We start from the raw sequence: 13,348 nt of genomic DNA on the forward strand, positions 1-13,348 counted from the left end.
TAACCATAGATGTTTTGATACCATAGGGCTTGCATCATGAGCCTCTAGACCAATAATCAAACTGTCTCCAGACATAATTGCATCCCACCCATACATATCAGAAATCCACCATTGGGCAGTGCCCCGCCCAACCCAGCGCAACCCCCTCCAATTGGCCAGCCCCATTCAGGCACAAACTTCGACAGCAGCATCGCAACCACCCAACCCCCTACACCCAAGAAAAATTCAAACCACTTCTCCGCAATCCAGGGCACCAACCACTCCGTTTGCAGCGCATCCCCCATCCTGCCCCACCCAGGCAGGTTCCTCGACACCGGGACTGAAGCAGACTAGCTCATGCATGGGCGAGCGGCATGACCCTTGCTTCTGTCTGCTCCCTCCAGGAGTCCAGAAGCAGCCACTCGTCAGCGCCCAACGAGATGCACTCCTCCTGACTGCATAAAAGCGCATTTACACTGCAAGCGTGTCAACAAGCCATCATACTCCTAGATATTACAGCTACAGTAGGTAGGTAGTGTGCACTAGGTAGCTACATAGATACGCAACTACCTAACGACTATTTGTAGTCTCGCTTATTTTTTCCCGTGTGTACCTTCATTCCGCAGGTCGTGCTTCGCTTGTCCATTCTCATCCTGCACCTTATACCCCATTCCTTTGCGTCCCATGCGTATGTATATGTTTGTATGTATGCATGCCTTTTTCACATGCCTCCATCTCCGTCGTCGTTGCCATCAATCATAACAAATCGCTTCGTCTCGTCTTCGTGCCGTCGTTTTGCGTGCGTGTCGTGAAACCAGGAAAAAGGAGACAATAAGAGAAAGAAAACAGAAGAGGAAAGCGCGGGGATTAGGTAGGTGGTAGAGGGGTGAAGGGGAGAAACGAAAAGGAAAAGAGAAGAAGCTGAAGAAGAAGAAGAAGAAGAAGAAGAGGAAGAAGAAGAAGAAGATGCGAAAGTGTAGAAAACAGAAAAAAAAAAAAACTAAAAAAAAAAACTGAAAAAGTGAAAGAAGAACTAAAGGGTATACGCAAAACAAACCCCCACCCAACCCAATCAATCAAAACACAAGAGCCTCCCCTCCCCACGCGCCACTCTATCCACACCCAAATGCTCGGCGCCGTCTCTTCCCACAAAAACACCGAAGCCATACCTCCCCTCAGCAGCCTCCACCGCGCTGCCAGCGCCATAACTCCACCTCCGGACCTCGCTCGCATCGCCGACCCCCACAGCCATACTCATGACCGGGCGCTGCGACGACGCCGAGCCAGGCGGATGCGGCGCCTCCCCGCTCGAGCCCGGCGCGCGCTTCTCCTTGCCACCAGCGGCGCCAAAACCGTGCGCAAAACGGCCGGCCTCAGCAGCGCCACACAGGCGCTCCACGAGCTCCCCCCGCGTCGCCGGATGCGCGAACGCTTTGTCCTCCAGCAGCCGGCTCATGTACAGCCAGCTGACCGTCTGCGCGAGGGTGCGCGCCGCGTGCGGGAGCGCCATGTCGCGGCGGGCGGGCACGAGCGCTGCCAGCGCCGCCGCGTACAGCGCGAGGAACACGCACAGTGCAATGTAGGCGCTCTGGTGCGCCGCGACCAGCACCCGGCTCGAGGACGGGTAGAACTGCGTCCAGAAGGCGCCGCCGGCCAGCACGGGCAGCGCCAGCCCCGCCGCAAGCGTCATGAAGCTGAAGAGCGCGACGCGGAAGTCGCGGTTACGCAGCGCGGCGAGGGGCGCCGTCAGCGGCGTTTGCGCGGGGTACGACAGCAGCAGCGAGGTTTGTGCGGGCGCGCCGCCGGGCGTGGAGAGCGCGGCGTAGGGCGCCAGGCGGCGGAGGGCGAGGTCCAGCGTCTGCATGAAGAGGTAGAGCAGCGTGGCGAGCAGGGCGGGCAGGAACGAGTAGAAGAAGTTGGAGGGGGCGAAGCCGGCCTTGTTGGCCGCGGCGCTCATCTGCGGCTCGAAGCCGTCGAGGACGGCGCGGTTGACGAAGCTGACGACCAGGAACGCCACCAGCAGTACCCATGCGATGACGACCCACGCCACCACGTACGTGTCCTTCAGGAACCACGGCAGATGCCGCCGCCGGATGTGCTCGTCGCGTATGTCCACCTGCAGATCCGTCGCCTGCCTTCCTGCCTCCACGTCCGCGCCCAGCGGCGCAAACTCCTGCTCCCGCTCCGACGGCCCCTTCTCCCGCACCTTGCCCTGCATGATTGAGTACCGCCTCGTCGGTCCGCCCGGTTCGCCAATCCCGTAGAACACGTCGCTCGGGTGCTTCGACGTGTGCCAGTAGCCCAGGCGGTCGGTGCGGTTGACCAGGCGCTCGCGGAATTCGTAGGGCTTGTCGAAGACCTCGGTCTCGTGGTAGTCGGCCATGATGTTGGAGCGCTCGAGGAGGACGGCAATGTCGGCCAGGGAGCGCGGGTCCCACTTCAGACCCGTGGGACGGCGGAGCGCGACGAACAGCAGGACGAGCGCGAGCACGAGAAGGATGTACAGCGCAATGGCGGTCCAGATGACGCCCTGGACTGCAACCCAGCGCCATTGGCCGTCGGCGTAGGTGCCGTAGTAGCGGACGTTGAACGAGGCCGCCAGGAGCGGGATGGTGAAGAGAAAGAGCCAGGACACCAGCCCGAAGACACCGATCAATGGCTCGCCGGCGCGGAAATGCTGGAACGTCGGCAGCAGGAATTGCGTCGGGTACAGGTCGAGGAAGGTGCCCATGGACCGCGATTGGGCGGATTCGGCTGCCAATGCCATAAATGGCGAAACCCGCTGGACGGCTCCGGCAATCTGGTGCAGCCAGATGAGCAGGATCATGCCCAGCAGCGTCGGCAGGTACTGGAAGAGAAAGTAAGTCGAGCCGCCCAGCTGGGTGTAGTCGAGCAGGCCGTCGTGGTTCATGGACCATGCGGCACAGACAATCAAGCCGGCCATCATAAGGCAGCAGAGGAAAGCGAAGATGCCGAGCCACAACGGACGGATGATGGAAGGAAGGTAAGTCAATGGAGGAAACTGAATGGATTTGGCAGGAGGGCTGTAAGGTACGAAGATGTCCCGCACTGGCGCTGTCAGCAAAAATTGGGTTGAGCGCTGCCCGTGAAGTCGGTGGTCCTTACCATTCAGCTCCGGGATGGGAGGGCTGCGGGCTGGGCTTCGCGGAGGCGGCGGGGGCGCCTCCGGGTGGAAGTAACCCAGACCCTCGTCGGAGACGATGCGTTCCACAGGGTAGTCATCGCGGTGAGCACCAGCGGCCGGCGGGTATTTTCTCGAGCCGCGGACCTCTTCGTCACGAGTGAGCTGGTCGATGGCGAAGCGGATGTAGGGCGTGTCATCGACACCGGGCGTGGTGGAGACGGACTCGGAGTCCATGGTGCTCTGCCTGTTGCTGCTGCGCTGTTGCTGTGCAGCAGACTTGCGGGGGATGGTGCTCTCGTCGAAGCCGACGGAGCGGTGGTGGTGTTGGGCAGCAGGCTGTTCCTGCGACCAGCGCCCTTCGGCCACGGGAGCGAGTTGGGACGAATGCGCGGCTAGCTGCTCATAGCTCTGCTGCGGCGTCTGGAAACGGTCGGGCGAGTGGCGCACAATGGTGGTCTGAGAGCGATCGTCGCTCTCGCTGGAGATCTCGGTCGCGGTGTAGTAGTCTTCAGAGGCGGAGATGCTCTGTTGGGATTCTTGGTGGTGGACCTGAGGGCGGGAGACTGGCGGGAGCGGGTTTGTCAGAGGCCGAAACCTGGCGGGCTGCATATGGGGTAGTGTTTTGAAAAAAAGTTCAATTACCATTTGTGTGTTTGAGAGCCAGCAGCGGCTGGTCTAATATATTAGAAGCCATGATGGCTCTTGCGTTCTATCGTGACGAAGGGAACAGATGTGCATTGTGGGGGTGTGGGCGGGCGCGGGCTGTGCCATGTATATGTGCCTGCAGGGGAGGGCTGGGAGGCTGGGAGTGAGGCTGGACATGACGGGATGTGGATGGCCAGCCCATGCAACTCGTTTGTTTAATTGGCATGCAATCACGGGTACCACGTAGGCGGTTTATGCAGAGCCCGTCACCTCCGACAGGGCGAGCGAGCGACGTGTTGGCAGCAGTTTGCAGCGAGAGGGGAAGCAATTCATCTGATGGACTGAGGATGATGATGGTGACTGATGATGATGATGATGGCCAGCACGGCCCAACGCCGACAATCACTGCTGCTTCGCCTCATCAGGGCTCCACTCGCGCCGGGTCGCTCGACAGAGAGTTCATCGGCCCGCCCCGGCACTGGACGCCATGGATCTCTCCGCGGCCGATCTTCATGACCTCATCGACTCTCCGTAGCGCGGGCAACGATTTCCACACTTGCCGTCTGTCATCCATCACCTCAATCTTCAGCTAAGCTACATGACCGACCACTTGTCTCCCACATAAGCCGCGAGGCTCGCCAGAATGTCCCATGGCCTGCCACGACGGTGCAGAGCAGCCCTCCGACCCGCACTAGGAGTCGCACCACCACTCTCGCGCCGCCTCCTGCAAACGCAGCAATTCGCGCCGTTTGCACCCCCAGACCCCGCCGGTCTCCCCAAGCCCAAACCGAAATCACACAAAGTAAAGCCTTCGCGCCCGCGCAAATGGCCCCGCCGCCTCGCGTGGGCGGCCGCCCTGCTCGGTGCCGGCTACGTCGTCGACACGCGCTGGAATAATGCCGCTGCGACGCGGAGCTTCCGCACGTTCAAGACGGGATTGGTCATTGGGCTGGACTACAAGATCAACTTCCGCGCGAACCCACCCTTCGCGGCCAGCTTGGCCGACGTGCATAACCGCAATGCTGAGCGCATCTTTAACTTGCTGCGCGATAATGGGGGTTTGTATTTGAAGATTGGCCAGGCAATTGCTATGCAGAGCGCAATTCTGCCGCCGGAGTTTCAGAAAATGTTTGCCAAGATGTTTGATGATGCGCCGCAGAACGAGTGGAGGGACGTAGAGAAGGTCGTGAGAGAGGATTTTGGAAAGAGCGTGGAGGAGGTGTTTGGGGTCAGCTTCAAAGGCGAGGAAGGAAAAGGCATCATGGAGAGAACGGCGCGGGCGAGCGCGAGCGTGGCGCAGGTCCATTGGGCGCGGCTGGCTGATGGACGGGAGGTAGCGATCAAGATCCAGAAACGGGAAATCGCCGCGCAGGTGGGCTGGGACCTTTGGGCATTCAAGTGGGTGTTCTTCCCACAAGCAAAATCCTCCGCGGGGCGCTAACCGTGAAAACCAGGGTCGTGGCGCGCATTTACTCCTGGTGGTTCGACATCCCGATGTACAGTCTGGTACCCTACATTTCCGAGCGGCTGATGCTAGAGACCGACTTTGAAAACGAAGCCAACAACTCCGAGGAAATGAAGGACTTGATCTCGAACGAGCCGCGCCTGCGCGGCCGCGTCTACATTCCATCCGTGTACCGCGAGCTCAGCAGCAAGCGCGTGATGACGGCCGAATGGATCGAGGGCATCCGGCTCTGGGACAAAGAAGGGATCACGCACGGCTGGAAAGGCGGCCGCGGCACGGGAAGCCCAGGAAGCAACGGGCAGGTGCTCGCGCCGCCGCCGCCAACCGTCCGCTCCACCGTCGCGACCAACGACCCCAACAAAGAGCAGCTCAAGCCCTTGCGGGACGCGTGGCGCGGGCCCGACGGCCACGGCGGCCTCGGCGTCTCCCTCAAAGCCGTCATGACTACGATGGTCGACCTCTTCTCGGCGCAGATGTTCCTCTGGGGCCTCGTGCACTGCGACCCGCACCCAGGGAACATATTAGTACGCCGACTGCCGTCCGGGAAGCCGGAGCTGGTGTTGCTGGACCACGGGCTGTACATCCGCATGAACCCCGCGTTCCGGCACCAATACGCACGGTTCTGGAAAGCGCTGCTCGCGCTCGACAACGCGGCGATCGAGGAGATTGTGCGCGGATGGGGCGTCGGGAACGCGGACATCTTCGCCAGCGCGACGCTCATGCGCCCCTACACGGGCGGCGACAACAGCACGTCGGCGCAGATCCGCAAAGGCGTAAGCGGCGCAACCGAAGCCGAGCGCGCCTACGCCATGCAAATGAAGATGCGCAAAGGCATCAAGCAGCTCCTCGCCGACGAGACAAAGTGGCCCCGCGAGCTCATCTTCATCGGCCGCAACCTCCGCATCGTCCAGGGCAACAACCAGTTCTTGGGCAGCCCCGTCAACCGCGTCAAGATCACGGGGCTGTGGGCTAGTCGCGCGCTCGTCGAGTCCCGTGACTTGAGCCCTGTTCAGCGCGCGCTTAATTTGCTCCGCCATGCGAGGTTTAGGACCGTCTTGTTGGCGTCCGATTTGCTGTGGTGGTGGGCGTGGGTCAGGCAGAAGTTGGGTCTGGGTGGCGGCATGGAGGACGAAATTGAGCGCCATATGAAGTCTATGGCGAAGGATATGGGGTTTGAGCTTAATCATGGCGTTTTTGAGGGGTGATTGGGTGAGGGATGGGTAGGTGGGTTGGTGGGTTGGGCGCCTGGTGGGGGGAGGAGGAGGGAGGACGGGGAACGCGTGATGACATGGTGGCGGTATCGGTCCCCAGCACTCTTCACAAGCCATATTATGTACATTATCAATACCGTCGTAGAAGAGACTCTAGAGCAAGTAAGTACGGCCTGTAGATGTTTATACGAACGGACTACATAGAGATCCTCTCTCTCTCACACACACACGCACGCTTTTGAATGGCGCGCTTGTTGTAGATGCGCTGGATTTCACTTTACCGCTCTGGGGGTGGCGTGTTTGTGTAAGTGTGGCGTGCGGTGCGTTGACGGTGCTGGTCTGGCTTTTGCAGTGCAGGTCTGTTGCGGGTGGGGGTGGGCTGGTGGAGGTGCTGACTGCGGATGAGGTGGGGGTAGGGATGCGTGTGAGTGTGAGTGGATGGGGGTAGCGGGGTAGTCGATGGGCAGTGCCAGGTGCATGGGATGGTGTGTAAGATACGAATACTGCTCGTGGGAGCTGGCGAGGGATATAGTTTGCGTGGTTGTTTCTGTGTGTGCGTGTGAGCGGATGTGGATGCGGTTGGCTTTGTGGGTGTATTGTCATTGTGTGTGTGGACGGGTAGTTGGGTAGGAGGTGGTTGTCATAATCTGAGCTGGGATTGGTTATCGTATGTGGGTTGGGGTTGGTTGGGGTTGGGTTTGGTTGTTTGTTCGGTTTGATGCCGCTCCAGGGTCTTTGAATAATCGATAGGGCTTGCGTGGGAAGTGGAAGTAGGAGGTGGGAGGAGGTGTTTAGGATGTAGGAGGGATGCGGGATGCGGGCGAGAGATGGTCGTGTCGAGGTGCTTGGGATTTGGTTCATGATGCTCTGGAGTCCAGGTGTTAAAAGCGTATGGAAGCGGGTGTTCCGTGGGACATTGGAAGATTTTAGGTGGGGTAAGTTCATTGCACGCTGGGTTGCACTATGAGGCGATCTGTAAACGTTCTGTGTGGTTATTCTGTACGAGAACGCAAGTGGTAGCTTTGAGTGAAGTATTTTGGGCGTGAACGATTAAAGCATCCTTCCTGCATGAGCTGACCATTTATACCGAGAAACGACTTACATCTTGCAATCTTTGTAATGTCCTATTTTCGCATCCTGTGAATCTCGGCTTCTGTTTGATGGATAAATTCAGACGTAGTGCGCATACCCAATGAGGAACGCTGGATTAGTCACTTCTTGCATTAGTGAGTAGCATGGCTGGGCGAGCCCGCTTGAAACCAATATAGTGTCTTTGCAATTGTTTCGAACCGGGTAGAACTGCCGGTATGTTAAGACACGAACATTTGTGGTACTGATGAAGACAGTGAGATGTAGAAGAAGCTCCGAGTTCGGATGTCAAAATCAATAACTTTTCGTCCTAATAGAAGCGTTTAAAGGCTCTTATGGAGGTGCTTGTCCTTCCTTGCGGCGGGTAGCTCATGCCAGTGAGCCCATGGAGGGCTTCTGCGCAGAGAAAAATCAAGGCCAGGATGGTCGTTCGCGGGTGGAGTGATCTTCACACTGAAAGAAAATCGAGCCTGGGAGCCTCGTACCTCCAAGAAGCTTATTTTTGATGAACGTGCGGGAAGCAAGCACCACAACCGAGATCACAGGGTCGTAAAACTCAGAAGGCCAGAATCAAAGACAAAATCCATCAAGGTAGCTGCGCATCCTCCCCATTGCTTTCAGTTAACCCGAGGTAGAGATCCTCTTGGCTGTGGTACCATTAGAACAGGGCGCTTGTTTATTGGAGATGGTCAGTCCTTTGTATACCGCCTTTGTCTACCCCCGCGATACGGAAATGGCTGATAGGGCTGCGTGAGGAGGGGCATGGTCGTGATGGAGTGATTCTAGGGGGTAGACCAGGCCAGCTGCAGAGCTGGGGTGGCAAAGTGGCCGACGGGAGCTAGTGCCCCGCTTTCAACGAGTACATATACAACAATTGATGGCTCGGACATGAGTGTCTGTCTAGCTGGAGGCATGCTCGTTCAGAATATCATCGAGTCCGGCACTCAGCGCAGCGGTTAGACCACCGTCACAGCTCAATCAGCACACACGTGGCAAGTCCGGGGAGAGAGACTAGGGCCAGTCTCTGGCCAGGAAGGCAGACGTGTTGTCGAACAAGGCTGAGATGGGCCAGGAAGACGGGCCACGAGGGCTACACGCTGGCTTGAGGTCACGGGAACTCGCAGCGACGGTCGTCTGGGCTCAGCAGGGTAGGAGAGGTGGAAGAGGAGCATCGGCTGAGGGGATGCAGGTGGGGACGGGTACAGACAGTGTGCGAGGAAACGGCGGGCATGGCTCTTTTTGGGACGATTGGGGGACGAGTAGACGGTGAAGCTGCGGCAGTCGGGATGGACATGCGGGATATTGGATAGCAAACATGCTTGAGGGGAATTGGTCACGCGTGGCACCGAAAGGGCAGGCCGGATGACAGCAGAGAGCAGAGCGGACGAGGCCGCGGGGTCCTTGGCCGGGCGGAGCGATCAGCGGTTCAGCGGGACGACCGAATTTGGCCGACCCAGGGGCGGCGACAAGGCTTGCTGAGTCAAAAGTGGCCGCTCAGGTGTTGTTGTGGGTTGTGGTTGGCCTTCTCGGCTCAAACGCGTCGCGAACCTGAACACACTACCTACACTTGCCCTACTTCAACTCTCTCTCTCCCTCTCCCTCCCCCCCCTCTCTCTTTCTTCCCCCCCCGTCCGCCCGCGGGCTTTGTTCGCACCCAACTATGGCCACCGCCACAAAGCGCGCTTCCTCGCCGCAGTCCGACTCGTCTACCCTCTCGTGCATCAATGTCGCCGCGTCGTCGTCGGCTGCATCGCCCGCCGCCAGCACGCCTCCCACCAGCCACGACGACGACGCCCAGAGCGACAAGTCCGAGGCGCAAAAGCCCGTCGCCATGCAGCATGAACCCGAGCCGCTCCGCCGCGTGAGCAGCAGGGCCCGCGCTAGCATCCCCACCTACAACGACAAGGAGCTCGCTGGCACCCGCATCCACACCCCAACCAAATACACCGACGGCACCTATATCCGCAAAACCGGCAAGGGTCCCGTCGAGCTCATCAACAAACCACCCGTCCCATCTGCCTCGACCAGGAGGCCCGCCCACAAGAGGTTGAGCGCGTTGAGCTCCGAATGGACCACCGAGCCCGAGCGCGCCGCCGACACCAACGCCAATGACGAGCAACAACACAACCACAACGACGACAATGAAGATAACGAAGACGACGACGATGATTCCGAACGAATTCCCCGGCGCCAGTCTAGGCGCGTCACCGGCGCCCCAACACTCACACGTTCCCTTTCAGAAAGGGCGCCGCGCAATGCCATACGCGGTCGCGAGACCGCACAAATGATCAGGCGCGCTCGGGAGGCAATAATGGGCAAGAAGGGGGCTCTTCGCTCTGGCGGAACGCTCGTGAGGAGCAAGTCCGAAGGGCCGGCGGCTAAGAGACGGAGGCTTACCGACTCTGCCCCGCCCACGCCAGAACCTCCGCGGGACACGGAGCTCAAGAAGCTGCTGTATCGCGGCACGAGGAAGCCTTGGCTCAATGCGGGCAAATTTTACAACACTGGCCAGGACGATGTTCTCGAGAGCAAAATTACGGTGCCCAAGTCAAAAAGCAAGACTACCGAGGGCGATGGCGCCTCCCGCCGGAATGAAATTTTGCCACTCCCCATGTTCACAATGGCGGAGAAGCTGGACCTGCACCCCAAGAAAAAGGTCTCGGAGGCGAAGAGGCCGTTTGAGCCATTCCAGTTGCCATTTGATGTCTTTTGTCCTCTGCCTAGGGAAGCGAGGGTCAAGTGGAAGGAATTGAGGAAGAGTAAGTTGGCATGTGCATGCGCTTATTTCAGTCTTCTAATTTGTCGCAGACGAGTACAAGGGTGAGGATGCCCAAGAACAGAAGAACCGCGCTAGAGAGGCAAGCAAGAAGGCGAAAGCCATGGAAGCCTCGGTGTGTACCTGCACGGAAAGATGCGACCGCGACGCGTGCTTTAATTCCAGCTTGTTCTTCGAGTGTGACGACAGAAGTTGCAAGGTTGGCCCTCATTGCGGCAATCGGCAGTTTGCGGAGCTGCGGAAACGCCACAAGGACGACAGCCACGGCAAGTACTACAAAGCGTACAACGTTGGTGTCGAGATCATTGAAACAAAGGATCGAGGCAACGGTGTTCGTGCCATGCGTACGTTTGAAAAAGATCAGATTGTTGTTGAGTATGTTGGCGAGATTATCACTCAGCAGGAAAGTGACAGGAGAATGAGGGAGGAATACAAGGACCACAAGGTATGCTCTCTCCTACTGCTTCTGCTACACCACCTCTAACAACCGCAGTGCTTTTACCTGATGAACTTTTATGACAAGCTTATTATCGATGGTTTTAGAGGCAACATTGCCCGCTTTGTGAACCACTCCTGCGAGCCCAATTGCCGCATGGAAAAGTGGTATGTCAACGGTGAGCAGCGCATGGCGCTCTTCGCCAACAGGCCCGTAATGACTGGCGAGGAACTCACCTGGCACTACAATTTTGAGTGAGTTGTCCTTTTCACAATCACAGAACGTCACCCGACTCTAACCGGTTCACAGGTCGTATGGTCAAGATCAACCCTGCTATTGCGGAAGCGCCAACTGCGCTGGCGTGATTGGTCGTCAGGTCAAGAACAAGGTCAACAACACTGCAGGAACCAAGCGAAAATCGTCCGACGATGCGGAGGACAGACCAGCAAACAAGAAGCAGAGGCTTAACAATCTCGCCGCCACGGCCTCATCGAAAACGAGGAACGTTCTTGCCAAGGCCAAGGAAGGCCTCAAAGATCTTATCGGCTCGAAGCCCACATCCGTGGCGGAGAAGAAAGGCCGCGACGAAAGAGCGGCGAGGCGATCGCTTGCTTCAACCGGCTCCAGGAAAACTAGGTCTTCTGGAAAGTTTTCGCCACCCGAACGCTCCGCCACGACCGTGCTGAAGCGCCTCCGGGAGCAGTCGAGGAATTCTGGTTCGCCAGGCAAAGGCCGCAGCGCGCCGCGCAAGCAACTGACGTACGCCGAACAGCTCGTCAAGGTCACGGCGGAGGCGCTGGACCTTGCAACAGATGAGTCTGAAGAAGACGATTCGGAAGACGAGCACGAACAAGAACAGGACGAGATTGAGGAGCCGTCAGCATCCTCGACGCCCGCTACCGCTGCGCAGAGCAGCAAGAAAAGAGCAGAACGAACTCCAGCTTCGCCAAAGAGCAGCAGCAAGCAGACGCCCAGTAGCACGAGCAGCTCGAACAGGGCTGGTCGCCAGAACAGCAGCGCCGTTGCCAAGACAACGACGACGCCCGCGTCTGTCACCAAGTCCCTCAACCTGAAGCAGTCGACGCTGTCGTTTTTGCCGCTCGGCTTGGGGCTTAATAAGAATAAGGCAGCGGCGGCGACGACGGTGGCTATGCAGAAGGTTGTAGAGACGGCGACGGGAGCAGACAAGAAGGGCAGGCTTTCTAGTGCTGCCGCGGCAGCAGCGAAGTCGAGAGCTTGAATTCTGGGTGTGAAGGTGGGGCAGTGATGTGGGGAGAAGAAGACGCTCGCCCTACAAGAGGACGCGCACGCACGGCTACCTGTCTGTTTGTCTCTAGCCGTCGCGGGCCTGCGCCGCGCTCCCGTATTTGTTTGCGTCCTAGCGCGGCCGGCATTGTCTAGGTTGTTGGCCCTCCCCTTGTGCCCAGCTCAACAGAAAGGCACAGCCGCGCTGCGCTCTACCTCACGCGCCGCGCCGCGCCGCGTCCGGGCCTCTCCGCCTATCCATCTATCCATCCAGCCATCCACCACCCTACCGAAGCACGCATGCGCAAGTTCAACAGCGCGTTTGGCGCGCCCTTACCAATCTATCTCGTCGTTCCTCTTGCCGCCTTCTCCGACCTTATCTCTGGGTTCCTCCTCACTTATGCGCTTAGGTTGTCGGTCGTTGTGCGTTGTCTGTTGTTCGTTTTGGTCCATTCGGGGCGTTGTGGCGTTTCTTTCCTTTTTTTTTCTTTTTCTCTTTTCCTTGACTCTCTTTTCTTTGACGTGGCTTGGCTTTCTTTTCCTGGTATCTCTGTGCGTGCGTGCGGGTAGTGACAGCGGAGCGAAGGCGTGACGGGGAGAGGAGCCGGTCGTTGGTGCTGCTGCTGCTGCTGGAGGTGGAGGTATTGGTACAGGGGGCTGCGTGAGCTGCGCTGAACCGGGGACAGGATGACAGCGCGCAGCGCGCAGCGTGCGTGCTGCGTGAAGCGTGAAGCGTGAAGCAGGGTCAGGGTCATGGTCATGGTGATGATGATGGCGATGCCGGAGAGAGTGAGAGTAGAGTTAGACGCGCTACTACTACTATTGGCGCGTTATGGCACGGAATGATACAATGATGGTTTTGTGCACTTATGCTTGGTGTGTTGGCTTGCTTGCTTGCTTGCAAGCGCGCGGTGCAGTGCTATGCGTGCGTGCGTAAAGGATGAGATGAGCTGAGACGAGACGACATGAGATGAGAGGAGGATTAATACGGCCATAGTCGTGGTAAACGGACGTTAGGTACCTAGTCTACGCCCGTACGCACGCACTACTACAAACGTACTACGTACGTTCTTGATAATAACATGACAATGCCGGCAGATGAGCGTGGCATTCTTGCTGTTGGCTGTTAGCTGCTAGCTGTACATACGGCCTTACATCCCAGTTTCATCTCTCAACGCCCACGCATGCCATGCGTACGTAGGTACACTTAGCATAAAGATAAACACAAAAGCAAAGCAAAGGAAAGCAAAGGAAACACAAGAAACACAACGAAGGGAAACGGGGCAGATATACCGTTCTCCTAATAAACCATTCATCTATCAAGTAAGCAATCAATCAATCAATCAATCAATCAATC

At 58.1% G+C, this 13,348-nt stretch overlaps 3 protein-coding genes across 3 annotated transcripts; 2 read left to right on the forward strand and 1 right to left on the reverse strand.

The window, feature by feature from the left end:
• Positions 1 to 1,051: 1,051 nt before the first annotated feature.
• K452DRAFT_294890 (uncharacterized protein) lies at positions 1,052 to 3,818 on the reverse strand (the record flags this gene model as incomplete). Its single annotated transcript, XM_033541755.1, has 3 exons — positions 1,052 to 3,048; positions 3,106 to 3,687; positions 3,767 to 3,818. 3 exons carry the CDS (start codon positions 3,816 to 3,818, stop codon positions 1,052 to 1,054), a joined length of 2,631 nt encoding a protein of 876 aa, XP_033402025.1.
• Positions 3,819 to 4,322: 504 nt separating this feature from the next.
• K452DRAFT_355727 (uncharacterized protein) lies at positions 4,323 to 6,604 on the forward strand. Its single transcript, XM_033545986.1, has 2 exons — positions 4,323 to 5,167; positions 5,224 to 6,604. The coding sequence occupies exons 1-2, from the start codon at positions 4,413 to 4,415 to the stop codon at positions 6,437 to 6,439; spliced, it is 1,971 nt and encodes a 656-aa protein (XP_033402026.1). The 5' UTR covers positions 4,323 to 4,412; the 3' UTR covers positions 6,440 to 6,604.
• A 2,590-nt stretch (positions 6,605 to 9,194) lies between these two features.
• K452DRAFT_294892 (uncharacterized protein) lies at positions 9,195 to 11,986 on the forward strand (the record flags this gene model as incomplete). Its single annotated transcript, XM_033541756.1, has 4 exons — positions 9,195 to 10,293; positions 10,343 to 10,755; positions 10,804 to 11,000; positions 11,056 to 11,986. The coding sequence occupies 4 exons, from the start codon at positions 9,195 to 9,197 to the stop codon at positions 11,984 to 11,986; spliced, it is 2,640 nt and encodes an 879-aa protein (XP_033402027.1).
• Between the last annotated feature and the right edge of the window lie 1,362 nt (positions 11,987 to 13,348).

Source organism: Aplosporella prunicola (assembly GCF_010093885.1).
Source record: "Aplosporella prunicola CBS 121167 unplaced genomic scaffold K452scaffold_3, whole genome shotgun sequence".
Taxonomy (NCBI): Eukaryota; Fungi; Ascomycota; class Dothideomycetes; order Botryosphaeriales; family Aplosporellaceae; genus Aplosporella; species Aplosporella prunicola.

Bases quoted from the DNA above. Each gene is read 5' to 3' on its own strand.
- K452DRAFT_355727 (XM_033545986.1), top strand. From the start codon at position 4,413: ATGTCCCATGGCCTGCCACGACGGTGCAGAGCAGCCCTCCGACCCGCA. The intron at 5,168-5,223 runs GTGGGTGTTCTT...CGTGAAAACCAG, and splicing joins TGGGACCTTTGGGCATTCAA to GGTCGTGGCGCGCATTTACT.